Source organism: Prunus avium, chromosome 4 (genome assembly GCF_965620075.1).
Source record: "Prunus avium chromosome 4, drPruAviu1.hap1.1, whole genome shotgun sequence".
In the NCBI taxonomy this organism is placed as follows: domain Eukaryota; kingdom Viridiplantae; phylum Streptophyta; class Magnoliopsida; order Rosales; family Rosaceae; genus Prunus; species Prunus avium.
In genome coordinates, this window is record NC_142287.1 from 19,540,485 (window position 1) to 19,553,350 (window position 12,866).

The 12,866-nt window shown below is 36.7% G+C and overlaps 1 protein-coding gene across 1 annotated transcript; it reads left to right on the forward strand.

Moving 5' to 3' along the window:
- The first annotated feature begins 3,104 nt into the window (after positions 1-3,104).
- Positions 3,105-7,911, forward strand: LOC110769650 (ABC transporter C family member 3-like). Its single transcript, XM_088252330.1, has 6 exons — positions 3,105-5,582; positions 5,726-5,812; positions 5,908-6,549; positions 6,712-6,876; positions 7,291-7,585; positions 7,685-7,911. The coding sequence occupies exons 1-6, from the start codon at positions 3,189-3,191 to the stop codon at positions 7,909-7,911; spliced, it is 3,810 nt and encodes a 1,269-aa protein (XP_088108456.1). The 5' UTR covers positions 3,105-3,188.
- The last annotated feature ends 4,955 nt before the right edge of the window (positions 7,912-12,866 follow it).

The window sequence follows — 12,866 nt, forward strand, 5'->3', positions numbered from 1 at the left end:
CTACTTAGAATATATACCATATGTTGAAAGTTGGAGTCTGCCATTACATGACATTCCAACTTCAAAGATATCGTATCAGGTTGGCATGGCTTCAGCGGCGGATCCAGGAATTTTCCTGGGAAGGGGCAACATTTAAAAGGTTAAAAACTCAAAAGAAATACATGAATTATTCAAAAAAGGAGTTAGGGTTTATGGTTACACAAAGATAACCAAATCAGAAAACAAAAATAATATCTCTAAAAAAAACAACAATATTAAAAAACATATTATAAAATATTATATAAAAAAAAAACAGAAGGAAAAAAAACCAGAAGAAAAAAAGATGGGAAAAAAAAACATTCAAACTTGGAGAAGAGGGATGGATCTGGAGCAAAGACTCAGGAGCACGCAAAGCTGAGTGAAGAATAAGACTTCAACAGAAGGCATCCCTTGGTCCATTTAATTCCTACTTGGACTCCAAGAACACGCTCCTCTGTTCTGTGGAAATAAGGCTTCAGGTTTGCTATTTAATTTTTTTTTTTTTTTTTTTTTTTTTGCCTGACCCAAACGACATCGTTTGGCCAGGACTTAAAAAACAGAACACGCACTGCACTCAGTGCAGCATCGCAACAAAGAAAAGGATGGTCGCTGGGTTGCTGAGGCATTTATTCGAACAGGTGGTGGGCACCTCCAAGGTAGAGCTGAGGGGCAAACTCCGGCGACTTCAAAGCTTTTTCCGGCGACCTCCTTGCGCCTCTGTAGATCCGCCAGTGCATGGCTTGGCAACCAAGATATACATCTTGTGGTCAGAGAGCCATAACTTAATCTTTTCCTCTGGGATTTGTTTGTCTGTTTACTTTTCTCCTGCACAATAATGAATATTCGAAAAGCATCAAAGTCCAAATATATCAGGCAGGCGCATGGAATTTGGAATCGGACTATAGTCAAAACATGTGTTGGGATTTAAAAGAGTACAGTGAACTCTTTTTGAATTTTGAAGTTCTTGTCGAATGTTTTGAACTTTTGTCCAATAGGGGGGAGGGTGTGATGTGGACTTGTTGCCCACCGATAATACACAAGAAGATCCAAAATTGTCAATTTTCTTGCTGTGCACGCAAAACCATTTTCACCACCCCACTTCGTGGAGTGCTCGATTAGTTTTTTGAGTTTTAATAATAGCTTCCTTTGTAATTTACTTCAAACCATCGTAATTCTAATATGGACTTCTTAGATATAGGTTTAATTTCATTAAGTATAATGGACGCAGAACATCAATTGTGTTCTCTCAATTGCAGTTCATAGATCTAGTTAGTGACCATTTAAGCAGTTTTTATGTCCATGATTTTTAAAATATTTACTTTTAGTGCCACTGAATAAAAATGAAAAACAGAATAGACACATCCCACAAATTTCTCCTACAATCATGCTCATTTCAAGCTAATCTCTCATAATTTCTTGCTTTTTAATGCCGAATCTCTTAGAGTCATACAACCCTACTGCTAAAAGTCCTCATCTGCGAAAAAATTTCAGCAAAAACTAAACTATACAAAGAATCAACTATGATTATAGGTATGCAAAAATAATTAACCACCTCCAAAAGCACCTTCCGTGAAGGTAAGTTATATTTGGTAAGTTATATATATATTTGCATTATAGGGTACTACAACAGTTTATTACCTACTCTGAAGGCAAAAATCTGCACCCTATATTCACCCTCCCTCTAGTATACAACCAGGGGCGGAGCTGGAATTTCAAGGTAGGCAAGGACAATGTATAAAATACTAGTATAGAAGATATATAAGTATTCAAAAATTACATGTTAAAACTAAACATAATTAAGTTATTCACATATACTTTGTGGGAGCGGGGTCATACTCAAAATTAACAAGGCCTCTTTAAGTTACTATTTGCATATTATAACATGTGAATATAGAGTATAATTTTAAAATGGGGTGGCCTGGCCAAGGCCACCCTTCGTCTAAGAGTGGCTCCGCCACTGTATACAACGTATATACTTGGCAAAATATATACCTGCGCTATAGGTAAATATATAATAGTTCATTGCCTGCTCAAAAGGTAACACAACTTGCACCCAAGACTTATCTTCCCTCTAGGTATGAAAAATAATGATCAATTTTCTAGTGCAGAATAATCTATGCCATGCTTTCTTTGTAGAATAATCAAAACGTATATAACAAACGAAAAACCCTGTCAAGTATATTATCAATGCCAAACGATAGCTTCCCCGTCTTCCGTATTTGCTTTTTCTATTCAATGTCAAATATTGTATGGCTAATTATTATGACATAAATCACTATTACTGATTTAAGTCAAAAAGGGCATCATTGGAACAAAAATAATTTAAAAAAAAAAAAAAAAAAAAGATTACATCAAATATAGTAATGTAATCCTATGTGGCACAAAAGTCAAAGGGCTTAGATCAAAGTCATCAAATCCGAGGATTAAACCTAACTCCTCAATAAGAATTTGGATCTATATAAACTTTTCATTTCTAATTTTCATATTATAATTAAAAAGAACCGTTCTTGGCGCTTCAAAAAAATCATCATGTATTTTTCCCTAATATAATTATTACAAATGATGAGTGCAAGATGACATTTTTGGTTGTCACTAACAGCTCCCATTGACAAAATCTTATTTATCAATTTTCTTATTTGATCAATATCTCATTCATCATTTAAGAAATGAAAAACAACAAACTTACCTTAACATTTTTGTTAATTTTGATCTCATGCCACCCACCCCTTTAATTACAGTCCCGAGTGCCGACCATGGCTATCCATTCCTGAGGCCTGGCATGCCCAAACCTTAACTCCCCAAGTCACTTTGGCAACGCATATAAAATGATTGTTTTGTGATTACATTCCTGCCATGCCCAAACAATTTTACATAATAATTTTCCTAAAAAGTAAACATATACAGAATAATATTAATAATGGATTGAATTTGGAATCTCGGAGTGTACCACTTCACATACTTAGTCAAAACATGTGTTGGGATTTAAAAGATGACAGTGAACTCTTTTTGTTTAAATAGAGTAGTGCATGACCAGTTATAACATACATATCTCCAGTTGGCCAGTGATTTTAACATTTCCATAATTCTGATGCAACTTATTTTTTTGTTCAAATTTTGAACCTACCTCTAAATTCTAATTCTATGTTATATATTGAGGGATCCTTCAAATTATGGAGCTTTTTGATTCTTCAAAGCACGGTACTCTCTCAGCCTTCTTCTCACACTACTCACCATCATTCATAACGTATCCAGGTACCCATTTTCTTCTCAAACCGGTTTTCATACGTGGGTTTTCTGGCTCATTACACCTAGTTTTGATATTTGTGTTGCTCGTCTCTTGGGTGTGGAAGAAATTCAAGGTGGGTGAAGGAGAGGGTCCAAAACAGAGGTTTGGGAGTATTCAAAGTTGGTATTATAAGCTAACTTTACTCTGTTGTCTTGGTGTTTCTGGGCTCAGTCTTGCTTTTTGTTTATTGAACTACTTCTATTGGCATAGAAATGATTGGTCTGAGGAAAAGCTAGTGACCCTTTTTGATTTAGCCATTAGAACACTTGCTTGGGGTGCTCTTTGTGTCTACTTGCATACCCAGTTCTCTAATTCTTCTGAATCAAAGTTCCCAAATTTATTGAGAGTTTGGTGGGGTTCCTACTTTTCTATCTCTTGCTATTCCCTTGTGATAGATATTCTTCTTTACAAGGAACACGTTTCCTTGTCCGTTCAATCTTTAGTTTTTGATGTTGTCTGCGTCATCTTGGGTTTATTCTTTATATATGTGGGGTTTTTTGGGAAGAAAGAGGGCAGAAATACCGTTCTTGAGGAACCCTTTTTGAATTGTAATGGTAATGCAGAGTCAAATAATTCCAAAGGGGGTACACCTGTTACCCCTTATTCAAATGCTGGAATTTTCAGCATCCTTACTTTTTCTTGGATGGGTCCTCTAATTGCTCTTGGCAATAAGAAGACATTAGACCTTGAGGATGTTCCTAAACTATACAAGGATGATAGTGTAGTTGGGTCCTTTCCAAATTTTAGAAATAAACTTGAGGGGGAGTGTGGTGCGGATGGCAGAGTTACCACATTTCATCTGGTGAAGGCATTGATATTCTCAGTCTGGAAAGAGGTTGGCTGGACAGGGTTTTATGCTATATTTTACACATTGGCATCTTATGTCGGTCCATATCTAATCGACACATTTGTTCAATACCTCTATGGGCGGAGACAGTTCAAAAATGAAGGCTATGCTTTGGTTTCTGCATTTATGGTTGCGAAGCTGGTGGAGTGCCTCTGTCTAAGGCACTGGATCTTTAAGGCACAACAGGCAGGAGTAAGAATCCGAGCGGTACTTGTTACAGCGATCTATAATAAGGGTTTGACCCTGTCATGCCAGTCCAAGCAAGGCCACACTAGCGGTGAGATTATCAATTTTATGACTGTTGATGCTGAGAGGGTTGGTGACTTCCCTTACTACATGCATGATCCATGGACGGTCATTCTACAAGTTGGCTTGGCCCTAGTGATTTTGTACATAAATCTTGGTCTTGCAGCCATTGCAACTTTAGTTGCAACAATAGTTGTTATGTTGGCAAATGTTCCTTTGGGGTCCTTGCAGGAGAAGTTTCAGGAAAAGTTAATGGAGTCAAAAGATAAAAGGATGAAGGCAACATCTGAGATCTTGAGGAACATGAGGATTCTCAAGCTTCAAGCATGGGAGATGAAGTTTTTGTCTAAAATTAATGAGCTCAGGAAGACCGAGGCAGGATGGTTACGAAAGTTTGTTTACACGTCTGCCATAACCTCATTTGTTTTCTGGGGTGCCCCCACATTTGTGTCAGTGGTCACTTTCGTCGCTTGCATGCTTTCGGGGATCCCACTTGAGTCGGGGAAGATCTTATCTGCACTTGCAACATTCAGGATTCTTCAAGAGCCTATCTACAGTCTTCCAGACACAATTTCAATGATAGCACAAACAAAGGTATCCCTTGATAGAATTGCATCATTCCTTAGTCTTGATGACTTGCAGCCTGACGTTATAGAGAACCTTCCAAGAGGTAGTTCTGATACAGCAATTGAGATAGTCGATGGGAATTTCTCTTGGGATTTATCATCCCCTAGTCCAACATTGAAGGATCTAAATTTCGAAGTGTGCCAAGGTATGAGGGTTGCTGTTTGTGGTACTGTTGGCTCAGGCAAGTCTAGCTTACTTTCTTGTATTCTGGGAGAAGTTCCGAAGATATCGGGGACTCTTAAAATGTGTGGGACAAAGGCCTATGTTTCTCAGTCACCATGGATACAGAGTGGCAAGATAGAGGAAAACATATTGTTTGGTCAAGAGATGGACAGAGAAAGATATGAGAGGGTGCTTGAAGCATGTTCATTAAAGAAGGACCTGGAAATTCTATCGTTTGGTGATCAGACAATTATAGGGGAGAGGGGAATCAATTTAAGTGGTGGGCAGAAGCAAAGAATACAAATTGCACGTGCTCTGTATCAAGACGCTGATATTTATCTGTTTGATGATCCTTTTAGCGCTGTTGATGCTCATACAGGATCACACCTTTTTAAGGTATTTCATTTCCCTCTTGTAGTGTGATTACATCTAGTTTAAATTGAGTATCCAAAATTATTTACATCATAGAATTATTGGCATATGCATCCGTAAAATTGACACTTCATTATTAATTTGTTTGCTTGATAATTGCACTACAGGAATGCTTGCTGGGTCTCTTGGGTTCAAAAACAGTAATCTATGTTACTCATCAAGTGGAGTTCTTACCTGCTGCTGACCTCATCTTGGTAAAAAATCCAGAGCTTTTCTTAGAATTATATTTTATAAGATGTGTTATTATCTAGTTAGTATCTGTCTGCTTAAACTTATTGTTTGTGATTAGGTCATGAAAGACGGAAGGATTACTCAAGCGGGAAAGTTCAATGACATTCTTAATTCAGGAACTGATTTTATGGAACTTGTGGGAGCACACGCGGAAGCTTTGTCCGTGCTTAATTCTGCAGAGGTGGAGCCAGTTGAAAAAATAAGCGTTAGCAAAAAAGATGCAGAATTTGCTAGTACTAGTGGGGTTGTCCAAAACGTAGAAGGCACTGATGTTCAAAAGTCTAAAACAGATGATTTACCAAAAGGGCAGCTTGTTCAAGAAGAAGAGAGAGAGAAAGGTAGAGTTGGGTTGTCAGTCTACTGGAAGTATATCACCACAGCATATGGAGGTGCTCTTGTTCCGTTTATCTTGCTTGCACAGGTTCTCTTTCAGGTCCTTCAAATTGGAAGCAATTACTGGATGGCTTGGGCAACTCCTGTTTCAGAGGATGTGAAACCTGCTGTTGAAACCTCTACACTTCTAACTGTTTATGTTGCTTTGGCCGTTGGAAGTTCTTTTTGTATCCTCTTCAGATCCATGTTTCTTGCAACAGCTGGGTACAAGACAGCCAGTCTACTCTTTAGTAAAATGCATTTATGCATTTTCCGTGCTCCCATGTCTTTCTTTGATGCCACTCCAAGTGGACGAATCCTAAACAGAGTAAGCAAAATATATTTCTAATGTAGTGCCCTACTGGGATATTCAAAAAGAATTAGATGACTTTTATGTACTTTCCTTCTTTGCTTTAAACAGCTACCACTCCCTCTGCTGCTGTACTGAATGCAGTAATCTCATTCAGTGTAGCTAATTGATTTCTTGTAGGCTTCAACAGACCAAAATGTAGTGGACTTGAACATGCCGGGTCGAATTGGGGCCCTTGCCAACTCAATGATCCAGCTTCTGGGAATTATTGCAGTGATGTCGCAAGTTGCATGGCAGGTCTTCATCATTTTTATCCCTGTGATTGCAATCTGTATCTGGTTACAGGTAACACTTCTTTGTCCGACTGCTCCTATATTGTATGTTGTACCGATACATGAATTTCCACATGAAATCTAATATGGAAATGTTAATGTCCCTTTTGTGTTAATTCTTTGTTGATCATGCACTGTTGATGCTCGTTATTCATGCCTATACATGCCTTACCTTCTATTTGATGTGGAAGTGAGGAACTTGGCTTCCTTATTCACACTAAAGTTCACTAAGTTGATATATTAACATTTTCTTCAACCTTTTTCTGCTACAGTTCTTAGAAACTTCTAAATTGACACAACATGGAAAATGATTGACAATATGAATCCATATAAATAAAAAACCTAACTCCTGTTACAGCCAGCCAGAAATCTATATGAACTATGTTAAATGTGAAGAAAGATGCTCAAAAATTTTATATTCATGCAGCAATACTACATATCTTCAGCACGAGAACTAGCACGGTTGGTTGGAGTATGCAAAGCTCCAGTGATACAACACTTTGCTGAAACAATTTCAGGGTCGACAACTATTAGGAGCTTCGATCAAGAATCAAGATTTAGAGATACAAACATGAAACTGATGGATGGTTATGGTCGGCCTAAGTTTCATACTGCGGCTGCAATGGAATGGCTATGTTTTCGCTTGGATATGCTGTCATCCATCACTTTTGGGTTCTGTTTGGTTTTCTTGATCTCTATTCCAGCGGGGGTGATTGATCCAGGCAAGTGGTATTCATTTAGTGTGTTACTAATTATTCTTTTGAAAGCAAATTGTATGAATTCTCTGTTTTCTTATTTGTTTTTGGTATTTTACTCTGAAGGTGTTGCGGGCTTAGCTGTCACATATGGACTTAATCTAAACAGAATACAAGCGTCGGTTATATGGAATCTTTGCAATGTGGAGAACAGAATAATATCAGTGGAGAGATTACTACAGTACACTACCATTCCCAGTGAGCCTCCTCAAGTATATTATCAATGCCAAACGATAGCTTCCCCGTCTGCTGTATTTGCCTTTTCTATTCAATGTCAAATATTGTATGGCTAATTATTATGACATAAATCACTATTACTGATTTAAGTCAAAAAGGGCATCATTGGAACAAAAATAATTTTAAAAATAAAAAAATAAAAAGATTACATCAAATATAGTAATGTAATCCTATGTGGCACAAAAGTCAAAGAATTTAGATCAAAGTCATCAAATTTGATGATTAAACTCAACTCCTCAGTAAAAAATTGAATCTATGTCAACCTTTTCTATTCTAATTTTCAAATTATAATTAAAAGGAACTGTTTTTGGCGCTTAAAAGAATCATAATATATTTTTCCCTTCTATAATTACAAACGATGAGTGCGAGATGACATTTTTTATTGTCACTAACAGCTCCCATTGACAAAATCTCATTCATCAATTTTCTTATTTGATCAATATCTCATTCATCATTTAAGAAATGAAAAACAACAAACTTACCTTAACATTTTTTTTAACTTTGATCACATGCCACCCACCCCTTTAATTACTGTCCCGAGTGCCGACCATGGCTATCCATTCCTGCCATGCCAAAACCTTAACTCCCCAAGTCACTTTGGGATCGCATATAAAATGATTGTTTTGTGATTGCATTCCTGCCAACTTGCCAAGCCCAAACAATTATACATAATAATCACTACCAAAAAAAAAAAAAAAAAGCGCTGGGCCAAAACGGGCCAGTGTGTTTTAAAAAAGAAGAAGCACGCTTCGCTTCTTCTTCTTCCTCGCACTAACAACCCTTTCCTTCAGTCCATTTATAGGGTCACACAGTCAGGTCAAGAGGACCTTCTAACTTATTTTCATGGAGTTCATAGGGTCGTTTGACCCCCATTGACCCCACTGTGGTACGTCCCTGATGGGGAGTGAGTTCGATGGCTTTATCAAGAAAAAAAGGTTCTGTTAGCTTATCTTCTCTTTTCCTGTAATGTGCATATATAGAGTTAAATTTATTATCTTCCCTGTGGCTCTGATCATTTCCAAGATCCACACAGATGGACTCAATATTCAAGGAGTATCCATTTGTCACGAGGCTACTACAATAATAATAATTTTTTTTTATATAAGTGATATTTTATTTTAATCTAATTTAAACTATGGGAGAGGGATCGAACTCGGGTGAAGAGTGAGGAGCACATCCACTCTAACCAACTTGGCTAAGCATGTCTGCATACAATAATTATTATTCCAACCCTTCCAACCCTAGCCACTCTATCTTGTTTAGTAGCAATATTCCAACCCTACAATGGGAAGGCCTAAATATTTCTTGGGTTTGATATTTGTTTGTCTGCCGTGATAGGCAAATTCAAAGTTTTTCTCTTGTTTCAAGGCTATATCCTACCTTTTGTAGTTTATATATGTTATCAATTTTGGTCAACTTATATATTTCATTGATCTAACAGATCAACTGGTTAATTTAAAATTATAATTAATTAAAAATCTTATTGCCTTTTCTTTTTCTTATAAATCAGTTTAACATTACAAAGTGAGATTTAAAAAAAAAAATCTAAATGGTTAATTAAATTGTAGCAATGCTCTATGAATTATATACCTCTATTTTCATTTTCAAATCTGAGTTCTAATAACAGTTGTTATTGTTCGCGTTTTCGCATTGTATTCTGACATCTTTCACTTAACTTTGTCAAGTTCCGACTTTGTGTGGTTTCTTTGATCATTTTTGCTGGAACGGCACATGCAAAAAAAATTTGGTTTCACCCCTATTTATGGCCCACATTGCTCAAATTTTCTGAGTCTCCAGTTGTAAGTGGACCCCAGTATTGCATAATATGGTCTAAAAATACAAAAAAAACTTATCTATAACGGGGATTAACACTATTTTGCTATCCTGAACTAATAACACAATGACACGTGGAAAAATTATCCTACGTGTCATTGAGTTATTGGCCGAAAATAGCAAAAAGTGGTATCCATGAGAATTTCTCTCCTAAAAATGAATTATCATTTGGGTAAGAGCACAAGCAATTTCAAACTACTATTTGAGGTATTTCTTCCCAAAGTTTTTAAGTCTAGTGTCTACATAAGATAGTTGAAACTAATGACTCTATTATTTAAGTATAGGTGTTAATGATTTCCTCTTCTTTCTCAAAAAAATATGTTGAATGAAAGTAACTACTTATATGCGTGATGACAAAGAAAAAGGATAATTGGCATTATTACGAATTTAGAATATATAAAATAAGTCACCATATGTTGAAAGTTGGTGTCTGCCATTAAATGACATTCCAACTTCAAAGATATCGTATCAGGTTGGCATGGCTTGGCAACCAAGATATACATCTTGTGGTCAGAGAGAGAGCCATAACTTAATCTTTTCCTCTGTGATTTGTTTGTCTGTTTACTTTTCTCCTGCACAATAATGAATATTCGAAAAGCATCAAAATCCAAAATATCAGGCAGGCGCATGGAATTTGGAATCGGACTTAGTCAAAACATGCGTTGGGATTTAAAAGAGGACAGTGAACTCTTTTTGCATTTTGAAGTTCTTGTCGAATGTTTTGTCCAATAGGGGGAGGGTGTGATGTGGACTTGTTGCCCACAGATAATACACAGGCTTCTAGATTTCTTGTTTTCTTATTTTACTTTAGGAAGTCCAACATATGATGATAACACAAGAAGATTCAAAATTGTCAATTTTCTTGCTGTGCACGCAAAACCATATTCACCACACCACTTCATGGAGTACTCAATTAGTTTTTTGAGTTTCAATAACAGTTTCCTTTGTAATTGTTGCATTCCTAAAAGGACACAAATTAATGTGCAAACAACCAATTAAAAATACCCGCAAGTGCACGAATCTATTGAAGTATAGATTATGTAAGTACGGGGTCGATCCCACGAAGAACTTGTCGGCTTCCTATAAGTTCTAATTTGAGTACAAAGAGAACACTTAATTAACACACCACAAATGCACAAATGAAAGAGGGAAACTAGAAATGAGTAAAGAAGTGTAAAAGAAATAAAACAACACAAGAAAACTAAAGAAAAACACAAACAGCACTTTTTATCACCCTTTTATCACCTATGAACAGTGCTAAAGCGACCGGTCGTGAGGTAGAAGCGACCGGTCGTTTTTGGGCAGAGTCGAAACTCAAATTTTGACGTGAAAAGCGACCGGTCGTCAGGTAAAAGCGACCGGTCGTTTTTGGGCAGATTCGTTTTCTCTGTTTTTCAGTTTCGACCTCTGTCCAGTGTTTTGCCTATAACTTTCCAACCGTACGTCCAAAATTCACGTTCTTTATACGGTTGGATTCAGTACAGAAAATTTAAGAACACAACGCGGACCAAAAGTCCAAAACAGTTACGAAAATAAACAGAATTCAGTAAACAAGACACACAATGTAACAAACACACAACTCACACACACATTGGGGGGGGGGGGGGGGGTTTGGTTTGGTTCAAGTGACCTAATTCTATTGCATGAAAGTAAATGGACTTTGAATTTAAATGAGAATGGCAGAGATGAATTATCAAAATGTGAAAGTACCAAGTAACAAACACTAGGGTTTCGGAATCCACCCTAAACAATTCTACCTATGTTCATGGATACTCAAGTGATGAACTCTAAACTTGTTGATGAAGATGTTCGCAATCAAGACCATGGGTCGTGGCTCAAGACGCATTGATTCTCTCTAATATACGTAAAGTGCATGGTTCGTGCCACAATACTTGTGCCCTCCCCATAACCGAACCTAGGTATGGTTCGTACTTCGATTCAATTACAAGGAGAACCCATTAAGTTCAAAGAGAATATGAACATCACAAGAATCCTAATAGCATGGTGTTTACATTAGGTATTCAAGAAACCAAATCACATGGATGATTCTTACTTCATCCATTTATTGCTTAGGATAACATGAAGATACACATAATCCCAACAATCTCAAGAAGCATGCTTTCAAAGATGGCTAACCAAGGAAAAACACACATCAAGGATAGATTAATTTGGTGAATTGGAATTCATCAACAATATCTAGAAATTCATACACTCAAGTATCAAAACAATAAGGTAATCATGTTTAGGGCTTCAACCTAAGCCCTAGCTTTGGAGTTTAGTTGCTCATACTTATTCCAAATACAAACTCAAAATAAAATTAGAAAGAGTTTACAGATTTTGAGAAAATGATGAAAGCTTCAAGGTCATCAATGGTGGAAGCTTTCTTCTCCACTTTGCTTGGCTGCACCTTGGCTTTCTCCTAGCTCCAAGCTCTCCAAAAATCTGCTCTCAATGTGTAGAATCATAAAATGAATTGATTGCCCACGTTCAAAACCTCTCCCACTTCAGATTGCAATTAACTTTCCATTGCCCATAAATTTCCAGCTCACAAATATAATATAAAACTCATACTTTCCTTAAAGCCTTTGCCCTTGTCCCCTTTGCCATGATGAAGTCTTGACTTCACAAAGATGCCAAATGCTTCAGAAAATATCTCATTTACAAAGGTAATTTCTTGTTACCAAGAGTTATGGTAACAAGAAGAATCAAGATGACACAAAGGAGGTAAAAGCTGGCCAAATTCGGATTTCCAGAGCTGTGGTAACATGCTGGATTGGTTGGATAGGCAATACTTGTCCAATGGAGCTCAAATTTGGATATGTTATAGTTAGCATCCATTGGAACAAGTTTCATGAAGATCTTCACCTCATCCGAGCACCAGAGCATGTTGATCCCAGGCCAAGAAGTTGACCTACGAAAATGAACACAATCAGAATTTATAACCAATAATGCACTTTTAGCTCATTTTCATTCTAACCAAGGTAAAACCTATAAAAACACAAAAAGGAAGTAAAAAGCGATAAAATGTCAAAAACTAACTCAAAATAATGGGTGAATAACATGATAAATCATGTGTAAAAATGAACCGAACAGTAATTTACTTCAAACCATCGTAATTCTAGTTTGGGCTTCTTAGATATAAGTTCAATTTCATTAAGATATAATAGATACAGGACAT